The sequence below is a fragment of the Halichoeres trimaculatus genome, unplaced genomic scaffold (assembly GCF_033239565.1).
Source record: "Halichoeres trimaculatus isolate MK-OKI-2021-1 unplaced genomic scaffold, fHalTri1.1 fHalTri1_scaffold_2, whole genome shotgun sequence".
Lineage (NCBI taxonomy): Eukaryota > Metazoa > Chordata > Actinopteri > Labriformes > Labridae > Halichoeres > Halichoeres trimaculatus.
In genome coordinates this window covers 12,628,432-12,648,513 of record NW_027437180.1, presented here as the reverse complement: position 1 = coordinate 12,648,513, position 20,082 = coordinate 12,628,432, and the positions used below count along the sequence as shown (strand labels likewise).

Below are 20,082 nucleotides of genomic sequence, written 5' to 3'. Positions count from 1 at the left end.
CTCTGTCCATGAACAACATGCTGTGTGGGCAGTTCAGTGGCAAGGAGATAGTGATCTCTGGTATCACTGATCAAGTTGTTCTCTCTTAAAGAAGAGTACAACTTGTCCCCTGACACAAGGACCTCATCTAAGGTATGTGACTGCCATGAAAACACACTCTGAATTGTGTGTTTAGCTAAACTTACCAGGCTTATGGCCATGCACTGTTTCCCTGCGTGTTGAAAGCGAGCATCTCCCTGATGGAATGCGCCCTGCACAGACCCTACTCGATGTGGAGGTGTGACAAAACTACTTCCCTCAACCTTAGCTTCAACTTCTATGTTTCCATTACTGTCTGCAGCCTCTGAGGAGCTCCCTGCACTAAGCTCAATATCACTGTCTACAATTTCAACATCACTGTCTGCAGTTTCAACAACACTATCTACAACCCTTGTGGAACTGTGCGCACCAATCTCAACTCCCAACTCAGCTAGATCCATGCGGACAACAGCATAGCACTGTCCTTGCAATGACTTTTGCAGACCCCTGATGTGGCACATCAAGTCATTCAGGCATGTGGTAAACACAGCCACAGATCTGCCACAGCTCGAAGCAAAGCCAGATTCATCTCGTCTACCACAGTCAACAACCACAAAGTAGTTGTTGTGCTGTATGATAACTGTACAGGCATTATCGATGCTAAAGAGACACATGCCTGTACTCATCAGCAGGTCTTGAAGCTTCTCATACAACAGAGCCTCTCCACTAGACGTAGCAGCAATGTACTCTGCCAAGTCAAGCTCAAGTCTCCACTTCTTACCAAAAACACTACGCTTTTCAACTAGCTGAAAGAACTTGTCCTTCTCTGCCAGATTGTGACTCTCCTGTGCTATAAACGCATACAAGTCACTACCCTGTGACCTGATCTCATCCAGGTCTCTACCACGCCATGTACACACAGGTGAAACTTTGTGCTTGATGGCAGCTACAACACTACAACATATTGCTGTGTTAACATCAGGACGCTCACCACTGCCTAGTCTTAAAGTACTGGCAGAAACTACAGGTCTGGGTAACTGCTCACTACAAACACAAGACAGACAACAAATATCACTCTGACCTTTGATGAATCTTTGAGAGCGATGTTTCGCGCTACCTTCCACCTCAGGGGCCTGGGCAGGGCTGGCACGTGGAGACACGGGAAGCACAGGGGACACAGAGGACACAGGACACGCTGGGGACACGTGGGGCACTGGCACCTGATCAAAAACAAAACAGGTCAATTACCAGCATAGACAACACAGATATGTCACTGATATAAGTCAAACCTATTGCTTGAACCATTACAGTACTTATGTGACATTCAATCAGTATGAAGAACAAACAAAAAACATTTTATTGTTAAATTAAACACCAACCTCCTCTCCAACCATCTCAGGCACGACAGTAGCAGGTGTGGCCTGGGACTTCACACCTCCTACACACGGCACTGCCTCCGCCTACAAAAACAACCACAGTCATGGATGAGTTCTCAGACTGCAGTTAACTTGTGACACTGTTACTTAAATAAAACAAAACATTGTTTGCCAAAATAATCTTATAAAACTCACCTGTCGAACGGACCGACTCCTCTTGGAGACAGCAGCCTTCTTCTGTTCCACAAAGGCCTTCTAATGAAAATACAAGTTACAACATTATACACAATGAAATAAGTTTGGACTGGGTAACTGGGTTACTGGGTAATATAAACACAGAGTCTATGAATATTACCTGCTTGCCCTTGGGAACAGGTCTGCACTCTGCAGGAGCAGGCAGATGAGATGGAGCAACCTTTTCCATCTCATCCAACAGCGCAGCGCTAAACCAGACTGGTGTTAGCGGGATGGCACACTCCTTCAGGACCTGTGAAATTACAACACAGATACAGTTCTTAAACTGAACAGGTGTAATGAAATACAATGATACATAAATTTACTACAAAGCAAACTTAGCACTATTTCAAACATGTAAACTATGTATAGAATGTTTGCTTGCTTTAAGCACAGCACCTCAGACATGTCCGCAACTCTGTCAACAAGATGAAACATTACAAACCTGCTTTCCAACCATCCGCTTCTTAGGAACCACACCAGAGGAGAGAGATGATTCCCCTGATGAGCTCCCCTGTCATTCAAAGAAACACAGTTTGTAGTTATTATCATTGAACTTCAGTGCACACAGCGTATACATTTACAAATCTTTCAAAAAACTATCAACAACTTACCCTTCTGCGCTGTCTCACAGTGGTCCACTCTGTGAAGGGGTTCACTGGAGGACGCCGAGTAGGAACTTCACCTCTCACCACAAGTCTAGGCTTGACCTGTGGGACAGAGGGCTTGGGAGGTGTTGGAACCTGGACGCATGTTGTCTGTGGCAGTGGCTTCAGGGTCTATTTAATGACATAACAAAACACAGTTATTAATAAGCAGGTCAAATATAACATTTAAAACATACTAAATTGGTATTATTACAGATAACATAGTAAGTGCAATAACCCAAATGCACTGATTAGTAAAGAATTCACATTCAATGCAATGAACCATAATCTTTTTATAACACAACACAACTTACATCGTACGCAGCCTGCCATAGCAGCCGTGCAAGGATTGGCATCCCTGCAGTATCAGACAGGTGAATCTGTTGAAAAAACATTAAGCAAAAATTATTAACAACACTTTCAGTGCTAAAGATGACCAATTTATGTCATAAGTGAAAGTTCTACTTACACCATCTCTGGCCCACAAATCAGTCTCTCTCAAAGGGAAATGTTCGAATGCTGGAAAGTACCTCACACCTTAAAAAATCAACAAGACAAAGTATGAGATACTAGATACAATTGTGTTTTCATTTACACAACCACATTAAACAATACAACAAATTCTGCTTTAAAAAGCAGACATACCCATTCTAGCAGAAACTCTGTGGTATTCCTGACTCATGGCCTGCTGCAACTGGAGATTGCTGGAGATCCGAGGAGGAAACTCAAGCACTGCAACCTAAAAAATAAGGCAACACATGTATAAACATTTGTATTGTATTGACAAACCTTTCACATTTCCCTTTCAAACCATTCAATATGCCAACAAGAACACATGTCAATACGTACGTTGGACCAACGTTCCATGGCTGCAGACAAAAGCATGGCAAAGTCTGCACTTGCACTCTCGATGGTCTTGGAGTGCGTCAGGTTGTTGCTGGGTGCCACAAGAACCACTGCTGCAGGAGTACGGGGAACCTCAGCGTGGATCAGCTCGATCCTCTCCTCGTGTGCAGCAGCCCCTGGTGTCGACATGATGCCAAAGGAAAACAGTCCCTTTGGCATCTCCACGAACCCATCAACGATGGCTCGCAGGTGGGAGTCACCAACCAAAAGGACAAACTGGAACAGCAAAACATAGTTGGAACATCACCTACTAGCCAATGAATTTACAACTCTACACATATAAAATAAAAAGAAAAATTCAATTTTTTATACCTCCTTGTCAGAAGACTCAGGTGGAATGACCAACTTGTGACTCTTCCTGGTCAGAGTGGAAACTGGCCACCTGAGGATACGGTGGCGCTGTCCCGTCCCTTGTACTATGAAAGAGAAATCAAATTTCCCCAACTCAATCACAAAAGTAATGACAAATGCAAAAGCAACACCTCTAAGATACACCAACAGTAATTAGTTCAACAAAAACAAAGAAATATAATTTTCCACATACCTGCTTCATCTTCTTCCCGTGCACGACGCCACGTGGGGGTGATGTCAAGTGGCTGTCGCTCTGCCAGTCTACGGGCTGCTGCCTCGGAACGACGAGAGGACTTCGTTCTAGGCATGTGGACTAAATTATATTAAAAAAAAGGGACAAAGGAAATGAATGAATATGAGTATTAAAAACATACACTGAAACATGTTTTTAGGTAAATTCATTTATGAATATACAACATCAACATAACATACCTCGCAAACGCACCAAACCAACTGTTGAAAATTACCACGGTATGACTTTCTGCCGACTGCAACTGTAAAGAAAAAAATGCAGACTTTACAAACCATTGCATTACACAGGCATATTACTCAACACAAAATGTAGCAGTTGTCACTAATCAATCAATGTAAATATATTTGTCCCCAAATAACATTTACTGCTTCATCTAAGAACTGTGCCACAGGTCCTATTAACAAACCAGCAACTCTGCTTTATAAAGTTGATACTACAATAAAATTGTGTGTAACTGTTCTATATCACATAACACAAGTTATCTCAAAGCTAAAACTTCTTCCACCCCTAGTAAACACTTGATCCATGAATCCACCCGACTTAGGCCCCTAATTCTTGTAAAACAATGCCTAAATTGTTGCCATTTAAATGACAACCTGGAGTATCTCCTCAAGCATAACACACTTAACCTCAGGGTTGAGTATTGTGTAATGCTAATGTTGAGCAATGACAATAACAATAAAATGACATTAATTACACTATTGTACCTTATCCCATTTGCACATTGATAAAATGTCTGGATATTTGTTTCATTCTTTTGAACACTGTAAAAAATACTAGGATTTTTGCTTTCTATTTCATCATACACAAAATCACTTTCTCATGGTAGGCTGTCATTCATGGCATTTCCTTCATACACAACATATCCCTGCTACAGGCTGAGGAGATGTTCACTACTTGCCAATGTTTTTGCCTATATCGTGAACACAATAACATCAAGTCTTTATTACTTGTGCTAATAATTATCACTACACCTTCATTAAAAATTCTAGAATTTAAGTACTGTATAAGCCACAGACATCTCAGATGGGTTCAATTTTGACAACCACCGCTGTTAGCTGAAAGACAACTCTAATACACTGGGTGGCGCTGTCGTGAGAAAATACCGCCATGAGACTGCTGCCTGCAGTGACGCAGCTGGATACTATCGAAACTCAGGAAATGGGGCGTGTTTTACAGTAGCGCTGCATTCAGCCATTTAACAGGACGAACTGTTTGTTAGCACCAACGACGACGTGTGTTGGATCCAAAACTACGCCTCAGCACACCAACAGTTCCATAAAATTTACACAAATTAGCTCATGATTGACAAAACCTCTGCGTCCTTATTACAGTAAAAACGTAGCAACAATATGTACAAAAAACACAATTTACTCCTTCCCACAAAGAGTTTACTCCCTTCCACCACCAGCCCCACAAGCATGGACGACCGAAACCTACGGTCAACAAATACAACCATACCAACTCAAAACACGTACTGAAATCCTAATTGACCAAAAGCACAGATAAACTGACTCTCAACGAAAAAATCTGTATGAATCTGCTATCACGCGTTACTACACAATTTTCAGCGCGTTACTCTCACACAAATACACCGCTAAATAAGACTCTACTTTTCATCGTCTCGTTAAACGACGCTACCTCTGCTGCAAAGCCACAGCTAGCTACATACAGATGAAAACAAACACGCATACTCTTTCAGGAGCCAAACACAAATTGTGAGAGCGGGCACGACCAGCCGTTCACTTTCAATAAAACGTGAATGCAAACCTAATCAGTTTTTTTCCGAAAGGAGTCCGTTTATTTGTGTTTTTGGTCATGTAACCTATGCCCCTTCCGAGTGTAGGAGAAACCGGCAGATGAGGGGGAGGGGTGCGTGCGCCCTTAGCTTCTGTTTATATCATCGCACACCTCCGTTCACAGCCATACTAACTCACAAACATCGACTTAAATGCTCCATACATACGAACTAAGTTACACAAAGTTAGGAAAATGCGCCAGGAAAACATTAAACCTTTATCATCACTTTTAAACTACCTTACTCCAAAAGAAAGATATTACAATACAAGTCGTTCAAGCACTGTCATTACTTACTGTGTCCAAAGCGTCGGCCGAAGAATGAAGACACGTACAGGAAAAAAAAATGAAGGGGAAAGAAAGAAAAACGGAAAAAGAACAAAGAAGGAAAAACTTGAAGAAAACAATGAATCTCTCAGATGGGATCGCTAACTCGCCGTAGCGTGTTCGCTCGCTCTGAGTTTACCACACAAAATGGCACCCGATACTGTGTTACGGAGAGATTTATAACCTCTCCAGCCAACCGACCAATCACAATACAGTATAGAGCCGTGCCCACGATGAAACTGCAGGCGTGAATTAAAACGGTAACGCCCACTGAAGTAAAGACAACTTCAAAAATACATGATAATCCTTTGTAATAATTTGGTTGCAACTTAATATACACTAGGCAGAACACAAAAACATGTTTCACTTCAAGAAACGAAAATAAAAATCCTAAACAAAAAAAACAGCTATGAATGTTTCTGTTTTGTGTTTACATGGCTTTACGAATAATGCTGATCGGCTAGTAATGTTTTCCTCACGCATGTGGGATAAATGTAATGTAATGTCTGCTTTTCGTATGTTACCCCAAACTTTTCCTATGTATCTTACACTACCTATTTCCTCTGTATTAACTCTGATATAATCAGTTAAATACTCTTCTTGTACCATCGCAAAGATAGCTCAACGGATTTGACACCGCGCTACGATGTCGATTATTTTTCTTATGGCACGGGTTCGAATCCAACTCGTGCCTACCTATGTACATTATCCATCAATTTTCCTATATGTCCCGCACTACCTATTTCCTCTCCTTTATCTTATTGGACACATCAAGTCATCAAAACACACCATCTTTTAATGTCTTGTCGTCTTTTTAAAATTGTATTTCTTTTCACACAATTCACTGCAAATCCTTAAACCTCATGAAGCAAACAAAGCAAATGCTGCCTTGAACTGAAACCGCCACAAACTCTATGACATCCCTCATAAGACGTACTACATCACCTACACTTTTGCAACTTGCTTGCACTGCGTACAAGCTTTACAAATTCATGTTAATTTGTTATCCACATTTGGTAATAATACTCTCTAACACATATAGGAAAATTACACAGTGATGATGTATATTTACTGAGACTACAGCACTGGGTAACCATGTGTGTGCGTGTGTGTGTGTGTGTGTGCGTGTGTCCGTGTGTCTGTGTCTGTGTGTATGTATGTATGTGTGTGTGTTTGTCTGTGTCTGTGTCTGTGTCTGTGTGTGTGTGTGTGTGTGTATGTGTGTGTCTGTCTCTATAAAAAAACAGCAAACAACAGCCATATTCATTTTATTGACACAACAAAAAAAAAAACATTTAAATCAGGAAAGAGTAATGATAAAGGAACAGAAGACACAATGAATGCAATAAATTTATTGTGTACAGAAAATGTCTTTACCGCTTAGACCTCACAGGAAGCAACTCATCTTAGGAACTCATGGGATAAATAACATGATCCTCAGACCCTAAACTCTGGTGTTAATGAAGAACAGTAATGCTTATTGAACATGATTTTTCATTGAAGGTTTATTAGAACATAACCAGGATCCTGAAAAGGTACTGAAACAGTTGAAGATAACTTGAACACACTTCAGAGGCTGGATGAAACCTATATAACAGGAGAGACAAAGCATTTTCAAATTTGACACCTAAGATCTGCTTTGATTAAGAAGGACAGTGTGGTGGCTCATCATTGGATGAAAGGAGTGCTGAGACTGGACAAGAAGAATAGCAGGAAAACTGCTTCAGACTTACAGACCATGGGTGAACAAATACTCTTCCTGACTACTATGATTCCAATGTACCATGTATGCCTGCTGGCAGGGCCAAACCTAATCCATACACATAGCTCTTGGCTAAGCCACATTTTGCTGCACTTAGGCTGCTTGGAAATTACCCCAAGACGGACCATTTTATGCGGGGCGAGGGCCCGTCATTGCTGCATGCAGCTATATTTATTATTATTCTTCCGATTCTTCTTTGTTTCTGCCGATATAATGCCACTTTGCGTGCCTTTGGCTTGAAAAAAAGGCGAAATGACCTAGCCACAAAATTCAAACTCGGCGAAAAATTTATGATTCCACTGTCTCTGCAAAAATTCATCCCCCCTCGCGCCCCCTAGGGGCTTAAAACTGCAGCCCCTTGGTCTGCTTTCAGCTACAGCCTTGAAATTTGGTGGGTATAACAAGCATGCCCACATGAACAAAAAAGTCTCTTATGACTATCGTGAATTCTCAACACGAACTTCGCTATTAGCACGTAAACATGGGATTTTCATGATTTGTAGCCTACGCATTTGAACGAACTAGTCCTAGGGCTTTTGTCACAGCAACTCCAAACTTGGCATGTGTATACTACACACATTGAACATTAATAATCATAGCTAATTTTACAGAATATTTTTCCGTTTGGCTAGGACACGGGCTCAAAGTTCGGCATTTTTCAACTTTGTCTAATCTGCACCAAAATTTACACACATGTTCAGTGTTAAGCCCTGGACACAGCCATGTCCCTATTCCTCCCAGAAATTACAACGCCTCCTGATGGCAATGGCCTGAAATTGCCAAAATTACATTTATAGGCTATGTATTTCAATGAACTACTCCCAGGTTTGGACTAAGATCAACTCCAAACTTGCCTTGTGGAAACTACACACATTGAAGAAGAACACTTACAATACAATTCTTATCATCTTGTATGGCTCAGCCACAAATGGCCGCCAAAGTTCACCATTTTGCTACTTCATGAAAATCTTAATTGCTCTCTTGTACAATGTTGGATCAGGCCCAAAATGCACACATATGTTAACTCTCCCATCTCCAACACATCCATATACTTCTTTTCATCTGACACTACAGCGCCCCTTACTGTTAACAGGAACTCATGTCTTTTACTCTCTGATTTATAGCCTCTTCATTTTTTGCCATTTTCTTTTTCATTTAACTTGCAAATGTCTGGCACACCTTCATAAAGCATTACAAATCTGCTCATGTCCTCAAGGTCAAGGGTGTGTCTATCGCACTAGCTTCACCTCGCTAATGTCAAAACACAGCAGGAAGTAGTACTAACTCAGTCATTTAAGGTCTAATTTCTTCCAAACTTCACACACACCATGAAAGTCCATCCCCCAACTCTTCTATAACCTCAAATTTCTGCTACTGCAATAGCGCCACCCACTGGAAATGCTTGATCATATTATTACATTCATTTTAACGTTTGCTCCAAATTTTACACACATGAAGGCACTCCCACTCCTGACTGCTGTTGACATGAATTACAGTGATAATGCTGCTCCCCCTATGGGACACTTATCATATCAACTATGCTTTCTATGTACCATTTATGCTTGCTTGTGGGGGAACAACCTCATCCATACACAGAGCTCTTGCTTGAGGCACATTTTGCTGCACTTAGGCTGCTTGGGAATTACCCCAATACGGACCATTTCCCGCGGGGCGAGGGCCCGTCATTGCTGCATGCAGCTATATTTAGGGCCCGAGCCCCGGGAACCGGGGGCGAAGCCCTCTTGTAACCGCTAGGATTATTATTATTATTAGGGCCCGAGCCCCGGGAACCGGGGGCGAAGCCCTCTTGTAACCGCTAGGATTATTATTATTAGGGCCCGAGCCCCCGAGAATCGGGGGGCGAAGCCCTATTGTAACTGTTAGGATTATTAGGGCCCGAGCCCCGGGAACCGGGGGCGAAGCCCTCTTGTAACCGTTAGGATTATTATTATTAGGGCCCGAGCCCCCGAGAATCGGGGGGCGAAGCCCTATTGTAACTGTTAGGATTATTCTTCTTCTTCTTCTTTGTTTCTGCCTATACAATGCCATTTTGCGTGCCTTTGGCTTGAAAAAAAGGCGAAATGACCTAGCCACAAAATTCAAACTCGGCGAAAAATTTATGATTCCACTGTCTCTGCAAAAATTCATCCCCCCTTGCGCCCCCTAGGGGCTTAAAACTGCAGCCCCTTGGTCTGCTTTGAGCTACAGCCTTGAAATTTGGTGGGTATAACAAGCATGCCCACATGAACAAAAAAGTCTCTTATGACTATCGTGAATTCTCAACACGAACTTCGCTATTAGCACGTAAACATGGGATTTTCACGATTTGTAGCCTACGCATTTGAACGAACTAGTCCTAGGGCTTTTGTCACAGCAACTCCAAACTTGGCATGTGTATACTACACACATTGAACATTAATAATCATAATACAATTTACAGAATATTTTTTCGTTTTGCCAGGACACGGGCTCAAAGTTCGGCATTTTTCAACTTTGTCTAATCTGCACCAAAATTTACACACATGTTCAGTGTTAAGCCCTGGACACAGCCATGTCCCCATTCTTCCCAGAAATTACAACGCCTCCTGATGGCAATGGCCTGAAATTGCCAAAATTACGTTTATAGGCTATGTATTTCAATGAACTACTCCCAGGTTTTGACTAACATGAACTCCAAACTTGGCTTGTGGAAACTACACACATTGAAGATGAACACTTACAATACAATTGTCATTATCTTGTATGGCGTGGCCACAAATGGCCGCCAAAGTTCACCATTTTGCTACTTCATGAAAATCTTAATAGCTCTCTTGTACAATGTTTGATCAGGCCCAAAATGCACACATATGTTAACTCTCCCATCTCCAACACATCCATATACTTCTTTTCATCTAACACTACAGCGCCCCTTACTGTTAACAGGAACTCATGTCTTTTGCTCTCTGATTTATAGCCTCTTCATTTTTTGCCATTTTCTTTTTCATTTAACTTGCAAATGTCTGTCATGCCTTCATAAAGCATTACAAATCAGCTCATGTCCTCAAGGTCAAGGGTGTGTCTATGGCACTAGCTTCACCTCGCTAATGTCAAAACACAGCAGGAAGTAGTACTAACTCAGTCATTTAAGGTCTAATTTCTTCCAAACTTCACACACACCATAAAAGTCCATCCCCCAACTCTTCTATAACCTCAAATCTCTGCTACTGCAATAGCGCCACCCACTGGAAATGCTTGATCATATTATTACATTCATTTTAACGTTTGCTCCCAATTTTACACACATGAACTCACTCCCACTCCTGACTGCTGTTGACATGAATTACAGTGATAATGCTGCTCCCCACTATGGTACACTAATCATATCAACTATGCTTTCAATGTACCATGTATGCTTGCTTGCAGGGGAACAACCTCATCCATACACAGAGCTCTTGCTTGAGGCACATTTTGCTGCACTTAGCCCGCTTGGGAATTACCCCAATACGGACCATTTTCCGCGGGGCGAGGGCCCGTCATTGCTGCATGCAGCTATATTTATTAGGGCCCGAGCCCCCGAGAATCGGGGGGCGAAGCCCTCTTGTAACCGTTAGGATTATTATTATTAGGGCCCGAGCCCCGGGAACCGGGGGCGAAGCCCTCTTGTAACCGCTAGGATTATTATTATTATTATTATTATTATTATTATTATTAGGGCCCGAGCCCCGGGAACCGGGGGCGAAGCCCTCTTGTAACCGCTAGGATTATTATTAGGGCCCGAGCCCCCGAGAATCGGGGGGCGAAGCCCTCTTGTAACCGTTAGGATTATTATTATTATTCCGATTCTTTCTTTCCGCCAAAATAATGCCTTTTTGCATGCCTTTGCCTTGAAAAAAAGGAAAATCCACCCAGCCACAAAATTCAAGCCTGCTGAAAATTGCATGACTGCACTGTCTGTACAAAAATGTACTGCCCCTAGTGGCCCCTAGGGGCCTTAAACTGCAGCCCCTTGGTCTGCTTTGAGCTACAACCTTGACATTTGGTGGGTATAACAAGCATGCCCACATGAACAAAAAAGTCTATTATGACAATTGTGAATTCTCAACACGAACTTTGCTATTAGCACGTAAACATGGGATTTTGACGATTTGTAGCCTACGCATTTGAACGAACTAGTCCTAGGGCTTTTGCCACAGCAACTCCAAACTTGGCATGTGTATACTACACACATTGAACATTAATAATCATAGCTAAGTTTACAGAATTTTTTTCCGTTTGGCTAGGACACGGGCTCAAAGTTCGGCATTTTTCAACTTTGTCCAATCTGCACCAAAATCAAGACACATGTTCAGTGTTAAGCCCTGGACACAGCCATGTCCCTATTCCTCCCAGAAATTACAACGCCTCCTGATGGCAATTGCTTGAAATTGCCAAAATTACGTTTATAGGCTATGTATTTCAATGAACTACTCCCAGGTTTGGACTAAGATGAACTCCAAACTTGCCTTGTGGAAACTACACACATTGAAGATGAACACTTACAATACAATTCTTATCATCTTGTATGGCTCGGCCACAAATGGCCGCCAAAGTTCACCATTTTGCTACTTCATGAAAATCTTAATAGCTCTCTTGTACAATGTTGGATCAGGCCCAAAATGCACACACATGTTAACTCTCCCATTCCCAACACATCCATATACTTGTTTTCATCTAACACTACAGCGCCCCTTACTGTTAACAGGAAGTAATATCTTTTACTCTCTGATTCATAGCCTCTTCATTTTTTGCCATTTTCTTTTTCATTTCACTTGCAAATCTCTGTCACGCCTTCATAAAGCATTACACATCAGCTCATGTCCTCAAGGTCAAGGGTGTGTCTATGCCACTAGCTTCACCTCGCTAATGTCAAAACACAGCAGGAAGTAGTACTAACTCAGTCATTTAAGGTCTCATTTCTTCCAAACTTCACACACACCATGAAAGTCCATCCCCCAACTCTTCTATAACCTCAAATCTCTGCTACTGCAATAGCGCCACCCACTGGAAATGCTTGATCGTATTATTACATTCATTTTAACGTTTGCTCCAAATTTTACACACATGAAGTCACTCCCACTCCTGACTGCTGTTGACATGCATCACAGACATAATGCAGCTCCCCCTATTGGACATTAATCATATCAACTATAATTTCAATGTAACATTTATGCTTGAGGGGCAACAACCTCATCCATACACAGAGCTCTTGCTTGAGGCACATTTTGCTGCACTTAGGCTGCTTGGGAATTACCCCAATACGGACCATTTTCCGCGGGGCGAGGGCCCGTCATTGCTGCATGCAGCTATATTTATTATTATTATTCTTCCGATTCTTCTTTGTTTCTGCCGATATAATGCCACTTTGCGTGCCTTTGGCTTGAAAAAAAGGCGAAATGACCTAGCCACAAAATTCAAACTCGGCGAAAAATTTATGATTCCACTGTCTCTGCAAAAATTCATCCCCCCTCGCGCCCCCTAGGGGCTTAAAACTGCAGCCCCTTGGTCTGCTTTCAGCTACAGCCTTGAAATTTGGTGGGTATAACAAGCATGCCCACATGAACAAAAAAGTCTCTTATGACTATCGTGAATTCTCAACACGAACTTCGCTATTAGCACGTAAACATGGGATTTTCACGATTTGTAGCCTACGCATTTGAACGAACTAGTCCTAGGGCTTTTGTCACAGCAACTCCAAACTTGGCATGTGTATACTACACACATTGAACATTAATAATCATAGCTAAATTTACAGAATATTTTTCCGTTTTGCCAGGACACGGGCTCAAAGTTCGGCATTTTTCAACTTTGTCCAATCTGCACCAAAATCAAGACACATGTTCAGTGTTAAGCCCTGGACACAGCCATGTCCATATTCCTCCCAGAAATTACAACGCCTCCTGATGGCAATGGCCTGAAATTGCCAAAATTACGTTTATAGGCTATGTATTTCAATGAACTACTCCCAGGTTTGGACTAAGATGAACTCCAAACTTGCCTTGTGGAAACTACACACATTGAAGATGATCACTTACAATACAATTCTTATCATCTTGTATGGCGTGGCCACAAATGGCCGCCAAAGTTCACCATTTTGCCGCATCATGAAAATCTTAATAGCTCTCTTGTTCAATGTTGGATCAGGCCCAAAATGCACACACATGTTAACTCTCCCATTCCCAACACATCCATATACTTCTTTTCATCTAACACTACAGCGCCCCTTACTGTTAAAAGGAACTCATGTCTTTTACTCTCTGATTTATAGCCTCTTCATTTTTTGCCATTTTCTTTTTCATTCTTCTTGCAAATATCTGTCGTGCCTTCATAAAGCATTACAAATCAGCTCATGTCCTCAAGGTCAAGGGTGTGTCTATGGCACTAGCTTCACCTCGCTAATGTCAAAACACAGCAGGAAGTAGTACTAACTCAGTCATTTAAGGTCTCATTTCTTCCAAACTTCACACACACCATGAAAGTCCATCCCCCAACTCTTCTATAACCTCAAATCTCTGCTACTGCAATAGCGCCACCCACTGGAAATGCTTGATCATATTATTACATTCATTTAAACGTTTGCTCCAAATTTAACACACATGAAGTCACTCCCACTCCTGACTGCTGTTGACATGCATCACAGAAATAATGCAGCTCCCCCTATTGGACATTAATCATATCAACTATAATTTCATTGTAACATTTATGCTTGAGGGGCAACAACCTCATCCATACACAGAGCTCTTGCTTGAGGCACATTTTGCTGCACTTAGGCTGCTTGGAAATTACCCCAAGACGGACCATTTTACGCGGGGCGAGGGCCCGTCATTGCTGCATGCAGCTATATTTATTATTAGGGCCCGAGCCCCCGAGAATCGGGGGGCGAAGCCCTCTTGTAATCGTTAGGATTATTATTAGGGCCCGAGCCCCCGAGAATCGGGGGGCGAAGCCCTCTTGTAATCGTTAGGATTATTATTCTTCTTCTTCTTCTTTGTTTCTGCCAATACAATGCCATTTTGCGTGCCTTTGGCTTGAAAAAAAGGCGAAATGACCTAGCCACAAAATTCAAACTCAGCGAAAAATTTATGATTCCACTGTCTCTGCAAAAATTCATCCCCATTTGCGCCCCCTAGGGGCTTAAAACTGCAGCCCCTTGGTCTGCTTTCAGCTACAGCCTTGAAATTTGGTGGGTATAACGAGCATGCCCACATGAACAAAAAAGTCTCTTATGACTATCGTGAATTCTCAACACGAACTTCGCTATTAGCACGTAAACATGGGATTTTCACGATTTGTAGCCTACGCATTTGAACGAACTAGTCCTAGGGCTTTTGTCACAGCAACTCCAAACTTGGCATGTGTATACTACACACATTGCACATTAATAATCATAGCTAAATTTACAGAATTTTTTTCCGTTTGGCTAGGACAGCGGCTCAAAGTTCGGCATTTTTCAACTTTGTCCAATCTGCACCAAAATCAAGACACATGTTCAGTGTTAAGCCCTGGACACAGCCATGTCCCTATTCCTTCCAGAAATTACAACGCCTCCTGATGGCAATAGCCTGAAATTGCCAAAATTACGTTTATAGGATATGTATTTCAATGAACTACTCCCAGGTTTGGACTAAGATGAACTCCAAACTTGCCTTGTGGAAACTACACACATTGAAGATGAACACTTACAATACAATTCTTATCATCTTGTATGACGTGCATACAAATGGCCGCCAAAGTTCACCATTTTGCTACTTCATGAAAATCTTAATAGCTCTCTTGTACAATGTTGGATCAGGCCCAAAATGCACACACATGTTAACTCTCCCATTCCCAACACATCCATATACTTCTTTTCATCTAACACTACAGCGCCCCGTACTGTTAACAGGAACTCATGTCTTATACTCTTTGATTTATAGCCTCTTCATTTTTTGCCATTTTCTTTTTCATTGAACTTGCAAATGTCTGGCACGCCTTCATAAAGCATTACAAATCAGCTCACGTCCTCAAGGTCAAGGGTGTGTCTATGGCACTAGCTTCACCTCGCTAATGTCAAAAGACAGCAGGAAGTAGTAATAACTCAGTCATTTAAGGTCTAATTTCTTCCAAACTTCACACACACCATGAAAGTCCATCCCCCAACTCTTCTATAACCTAAAATCTCTGCTACTGCAATAGCGCCACCCACTGGAAATGCTTGATCATATTATTACATTCATTTTAACGTTTGCTCCCGAATTTTACACACGAGGTCACTCCCCCTCTGGCCTGGTCTCTGATGCATCTTCCAACAGCACTTGTCTTCATGGAGATCTTTTCTACTGTCTTTGTTCTGTAAATTATCTGCAATAATTCTTGCATCATTAACATTAACCGGTGAGTACAGATTTCACATAGTATTGGCACTTCTGCTATCATTGATGTTATGAAAGGGTGATCTGTGAAACTTTCTTAAGAAACTTTTTATTCCTTGTGCCAAGGGCCACCTTCATAATGAATAAAGTTGGTTACCCCTGCTTTACACACAGTGCAGTCACCATCACTTTTTCTTCTCTTTCTATTGTTCTTACGCAGATTACGGCTCATTCATCCAATGTATTACCTTTTTGTATATGCCATTCTTAGACAGATACACACATTTTCAACACAGAGGAAAATGTCTCTAAATAACTCAATCATGTGTCATGTTATTAATGCTTATTTTTTTTTAAATTTCATTCAAACCTACAGTATTTCAAATCTAATTTCTTTTGAACTTGTACAATACATTTTCAATCCACGACAAACTAAGATTTCAATCAACATTACATCAGATTGATATAGTTTCCTGTCCAAAAACAAACCTCCACAATCAATTCATCCAAAGCAACAGTTTATTCATGTTCAACACAATTGTATACAAATCTTTGCTATTCTTGACAACTACTCAATTTATCCATCAAACATACTTTATTGTGTAGTTTCACATTATGTAAATCTAAAAAAGTGCAGTAACAAAGTATGTACATGAAAGCTAGGGCTGCACGATTATTGCAATCGCAATGTCAGCACATGCAATTCAGATTTTTCCCCATGATAACCAAGCAAGTCTGCACACTCATCATGACACAACTTTTTTTTATTAAATCGCAAGGACAATCGCAATCGCAATATTGTCCACCTAATCGCAAATTGCACCTTTTCCCCAAATCGTGCAGCACTAATGAAAACACATTAGCTCACTGACATACACATTACTGGAATACAATTTTTCTAACTTTCAAACAAATGAAGGTCACAAATTGTTCAATGAATACAAAATTACCCCAATGAATAATTCAAGTAATACTTGTACTTTTTTATTACGTCAACTTCATAGCTGTCTAAATTCTAATGAAAATTACAATTAATATGTCTAATCAATCAATTTTATATAAACCTTACTAATTATCAATACATAAGAATGCACAACTTCACGCAATGACAATCCATATTACACAAACTTAACTGATGCCCCAAAGGAAATGACATTTTACAATTATCCCTTTCATGAAACATAAACACACAGTTGTCATGGTTTGCATAACCACTTTCCTTTTGGGAGGAGACGCAAGGCATGACCTGAGGTTGCAGTTAACCAGAGGGAAGAACTGGTGCTTGGGTGAGTTACTGCATGATTCTTTTGAAGAGGCACTGGAAAGGAGGACACAAACACAGTTAAGTTGTGAGGAACAGTATTCCCTACAAAAGGGTACATGCAAAAATGAAGTAACATTATACTTACTTGGCTGTAATGCCACTGACACAGCTTGAATGTATTGGCACCAGTCCTTCCGTCCACCAGGGTTTTTCATAATTTACACGGACAAATGTTTACAGAAAGAAGGGCAGATAGGGAGGAAGGACATACAGGAAATGGTATCTGCATTTGTTGTTAGCACGATGAATAAGCACTGGAGGAAGAATAACAATGAGGAATAGTAACGCTACAATGTAAATAGTCACAAATACTTTCCCATTAGCATTGAACAACTTTTAAATATGAAGAAACTAAAGTGGTTCAGTTCTTGTGATACTCATCCTGCATAGTCACTGTGGGTTGCAGTGTTTTCATCTAGCTAAGGATTCACTTGCAAGCCTGTACATCAGTGAGTGTTTCCTATGACACAATAAATTGGAATGTTCTGACAAGAACTGTTGATTACTGACATGCTACTTTATGTACTGCAACATTATCAATATATATATTAATGATATTGTGTTGTATTATATTATGTATTGTATTATATGCTGTAATATTTCACACAATTGTCCCAAAAAAGACAAACTCTGTTACATAACTCCTGCCAGCTTGACTGTTTCATCTGGATGAGGCGCTAGCTAAAAAGTCACCACAAGATGGCAGCAGATACTGCCATTTCATGCAAATAATTATATGTTTTTATTTTAAGTTATGAAGGTTCCTTTTACATTTGGATCTTATATCTTATCCCTGACTTTTATTGTGGGTAACTTTGAAATTGCATATAGTTTCATATGCATTACTTTGATGATTTTTGCTTTAGTTTAATTATGTCAATACATAATTAAAATAAAATGAACTACAATGAAAAACATTAAATGTAGTTGTTAAGTTTACACTACAGCAGACATTACAAATAGTGTTCAGGTAATATTAATATACTACTCAGGTAATAAAGTGCAGCTCCCTACTCTCTAGTATTAACTTGCTCTTTCTGTTTTCATTTTATTGACTCTTGGTATGTTCTATTTCAATAGCATTTAAAAACTATGACACCTCCATCCAACTTTATCAACACAGTATATGTAACAAACATTTCAACACAGGCGGCCCGTCTTAGTTGAAAGCCCACTCACCACGACAAGGTGCAGGCCATGAGTGGGAACACAAGACAAGACATACTTTACGAACAGGACAAACTCTGACAGGACAAACATACAAATACAAAAACATATATACAGTGAAATATACACGTGTACAACAAAAAAGAACACAGTAGGCATACAAATATGAAACTGTATGGATTCTTAACACTATAGAAATATTTCAACTACCTGTGAACTACATAACATTTTACACTTCTAATAAAAATATGAACACTTACACTGTGAAAAGTACATCTATTCTGCCTCATCACTTTAAGGAGATGTGCTTTTGAAACAACATAAAATCCCTTCGTGATCGCTAAAGTAAGTAGGCCACACTACTGTCTGTACCTCATACTGTGTTGTTTTCACATACACGTGGTCAATTAATGTGCCTTGCTCTGTGGTTGGTTGTGCTACAAGCTGAACATAGCCCCTTTCTGCAAAAAAATTGCAAACTGATGATGACTTCAAAATGTCATCATTAAAATCTCCCATGACAGCAACTGTGTTACTTAGTGGGTTAAGTTCATCAAGCAACTTGCTGAGATACTCTTTAAACAAAGACATGGGATAAGTTGGTGGGCGATATACTATAGCAAGCAGAATTTCCAGATCAACATACTTGCACACCAAGCACTCCATATTCACATGTGGAATTTTGATTAAGTGAAAGCCCACATTATCTGCACAAAAAATACCAACACCACCATGTTGTTGAGCCTGCAAAGCAGTCAGAGCTGGATGCTTACTAGTGTAAGACAGACTTCGTGGGCAGTTATGGAAACTGTAACCACTACATTTGATATCTTCTAAAACAGAATCAGTGGACAACCAGGTTTCTGTTACAGCAATACACTGAGGCTGCAGATGCTGTGTACATGAGACTATATCAGACAGATGAAGAGACAAGTTCTGCACATTCATTAAAAACACAGAGAATGTTTGTGCTTTTGTTTGCACTGATCTGTCTTCAAGTAAAAATTTTGGCATACCAAGTATGGCCTCTTGTATCTCATCCTTACAATAGACCTTTTTTTCATTAAAATCCTGCACAATCAGGCCTGATAAACTCTTGACGCGGCTTAAGGCCACATATGCCTGTCCTGCTGAAAATATCCTTTTAAAAGATACAACAGCATTATCAACAGTAAGACCTTGCACTTTGTGAACTGTACAAGCCCAAGCAAGTTTCAGTGGAAATTGTCTCCGCAAACCACCTTTACTGTTCACTCTCTCCTCTTCTGGTTCAATACTTGTTGAGTCCATTAAACCTACAGTAACACCAGCAGAGCGTTTCCTCCTCTGAGTTCCGATATCATGATTATCAAATTTAACAAACACAAGCTGAGGAAACTTCTTACCATCAATTGTCACTATGTGGGTCACAGTTCCACACACACCATTTACCAAACCGTCACTAACATCTACATTTTTACATAACATCACACGAGCATCTTTTCCCAAAAACAGTGTTTCCTCCAAACACGTTTTATCTGCTTTGGTATGATGCCCGGTCATCAACTCAAGCTT

General features: G+C 40.7%; 1 protein-coding gene across 1 annotated transcript; it reads right to left on the bottom strand.

The window, feature by feature from the left end:
- Positions 1-1,039: 1,039 nt before the first annotated feature.
- LOC141785437 (uncharacterized) lies at positions 1,040-3,840 on the bottom strand. The gene is made up of 13 exons (XM_074663767.1): positions 3,726-3,840; positions 3,494-3,597; positions 3,125-3,397; positions 2,921-3,014; positions 2,745-2,812; positions 2,590-2,655; positions 2,243-2,407; positions 2,074-2,142; positions 1,750-1,881; positions 1,590-1,649; positions 1,398-1,478; positions 1,136-1,238; positions 1,040-1,062 (listed from the first exon to the last, which is right to left on the bottom strand). The coding sequence occupies exons 1-13, from the start codon at positions 3,838-3,840 to the stop codon at positions 1,040-1,042; spliced, it is 1,353 nt and encodes a 450-aa protein (XP_074519868.1).
- Between the last annotated feature and the right edge of the window lie 16,242 nt (positions 3,841-20,082).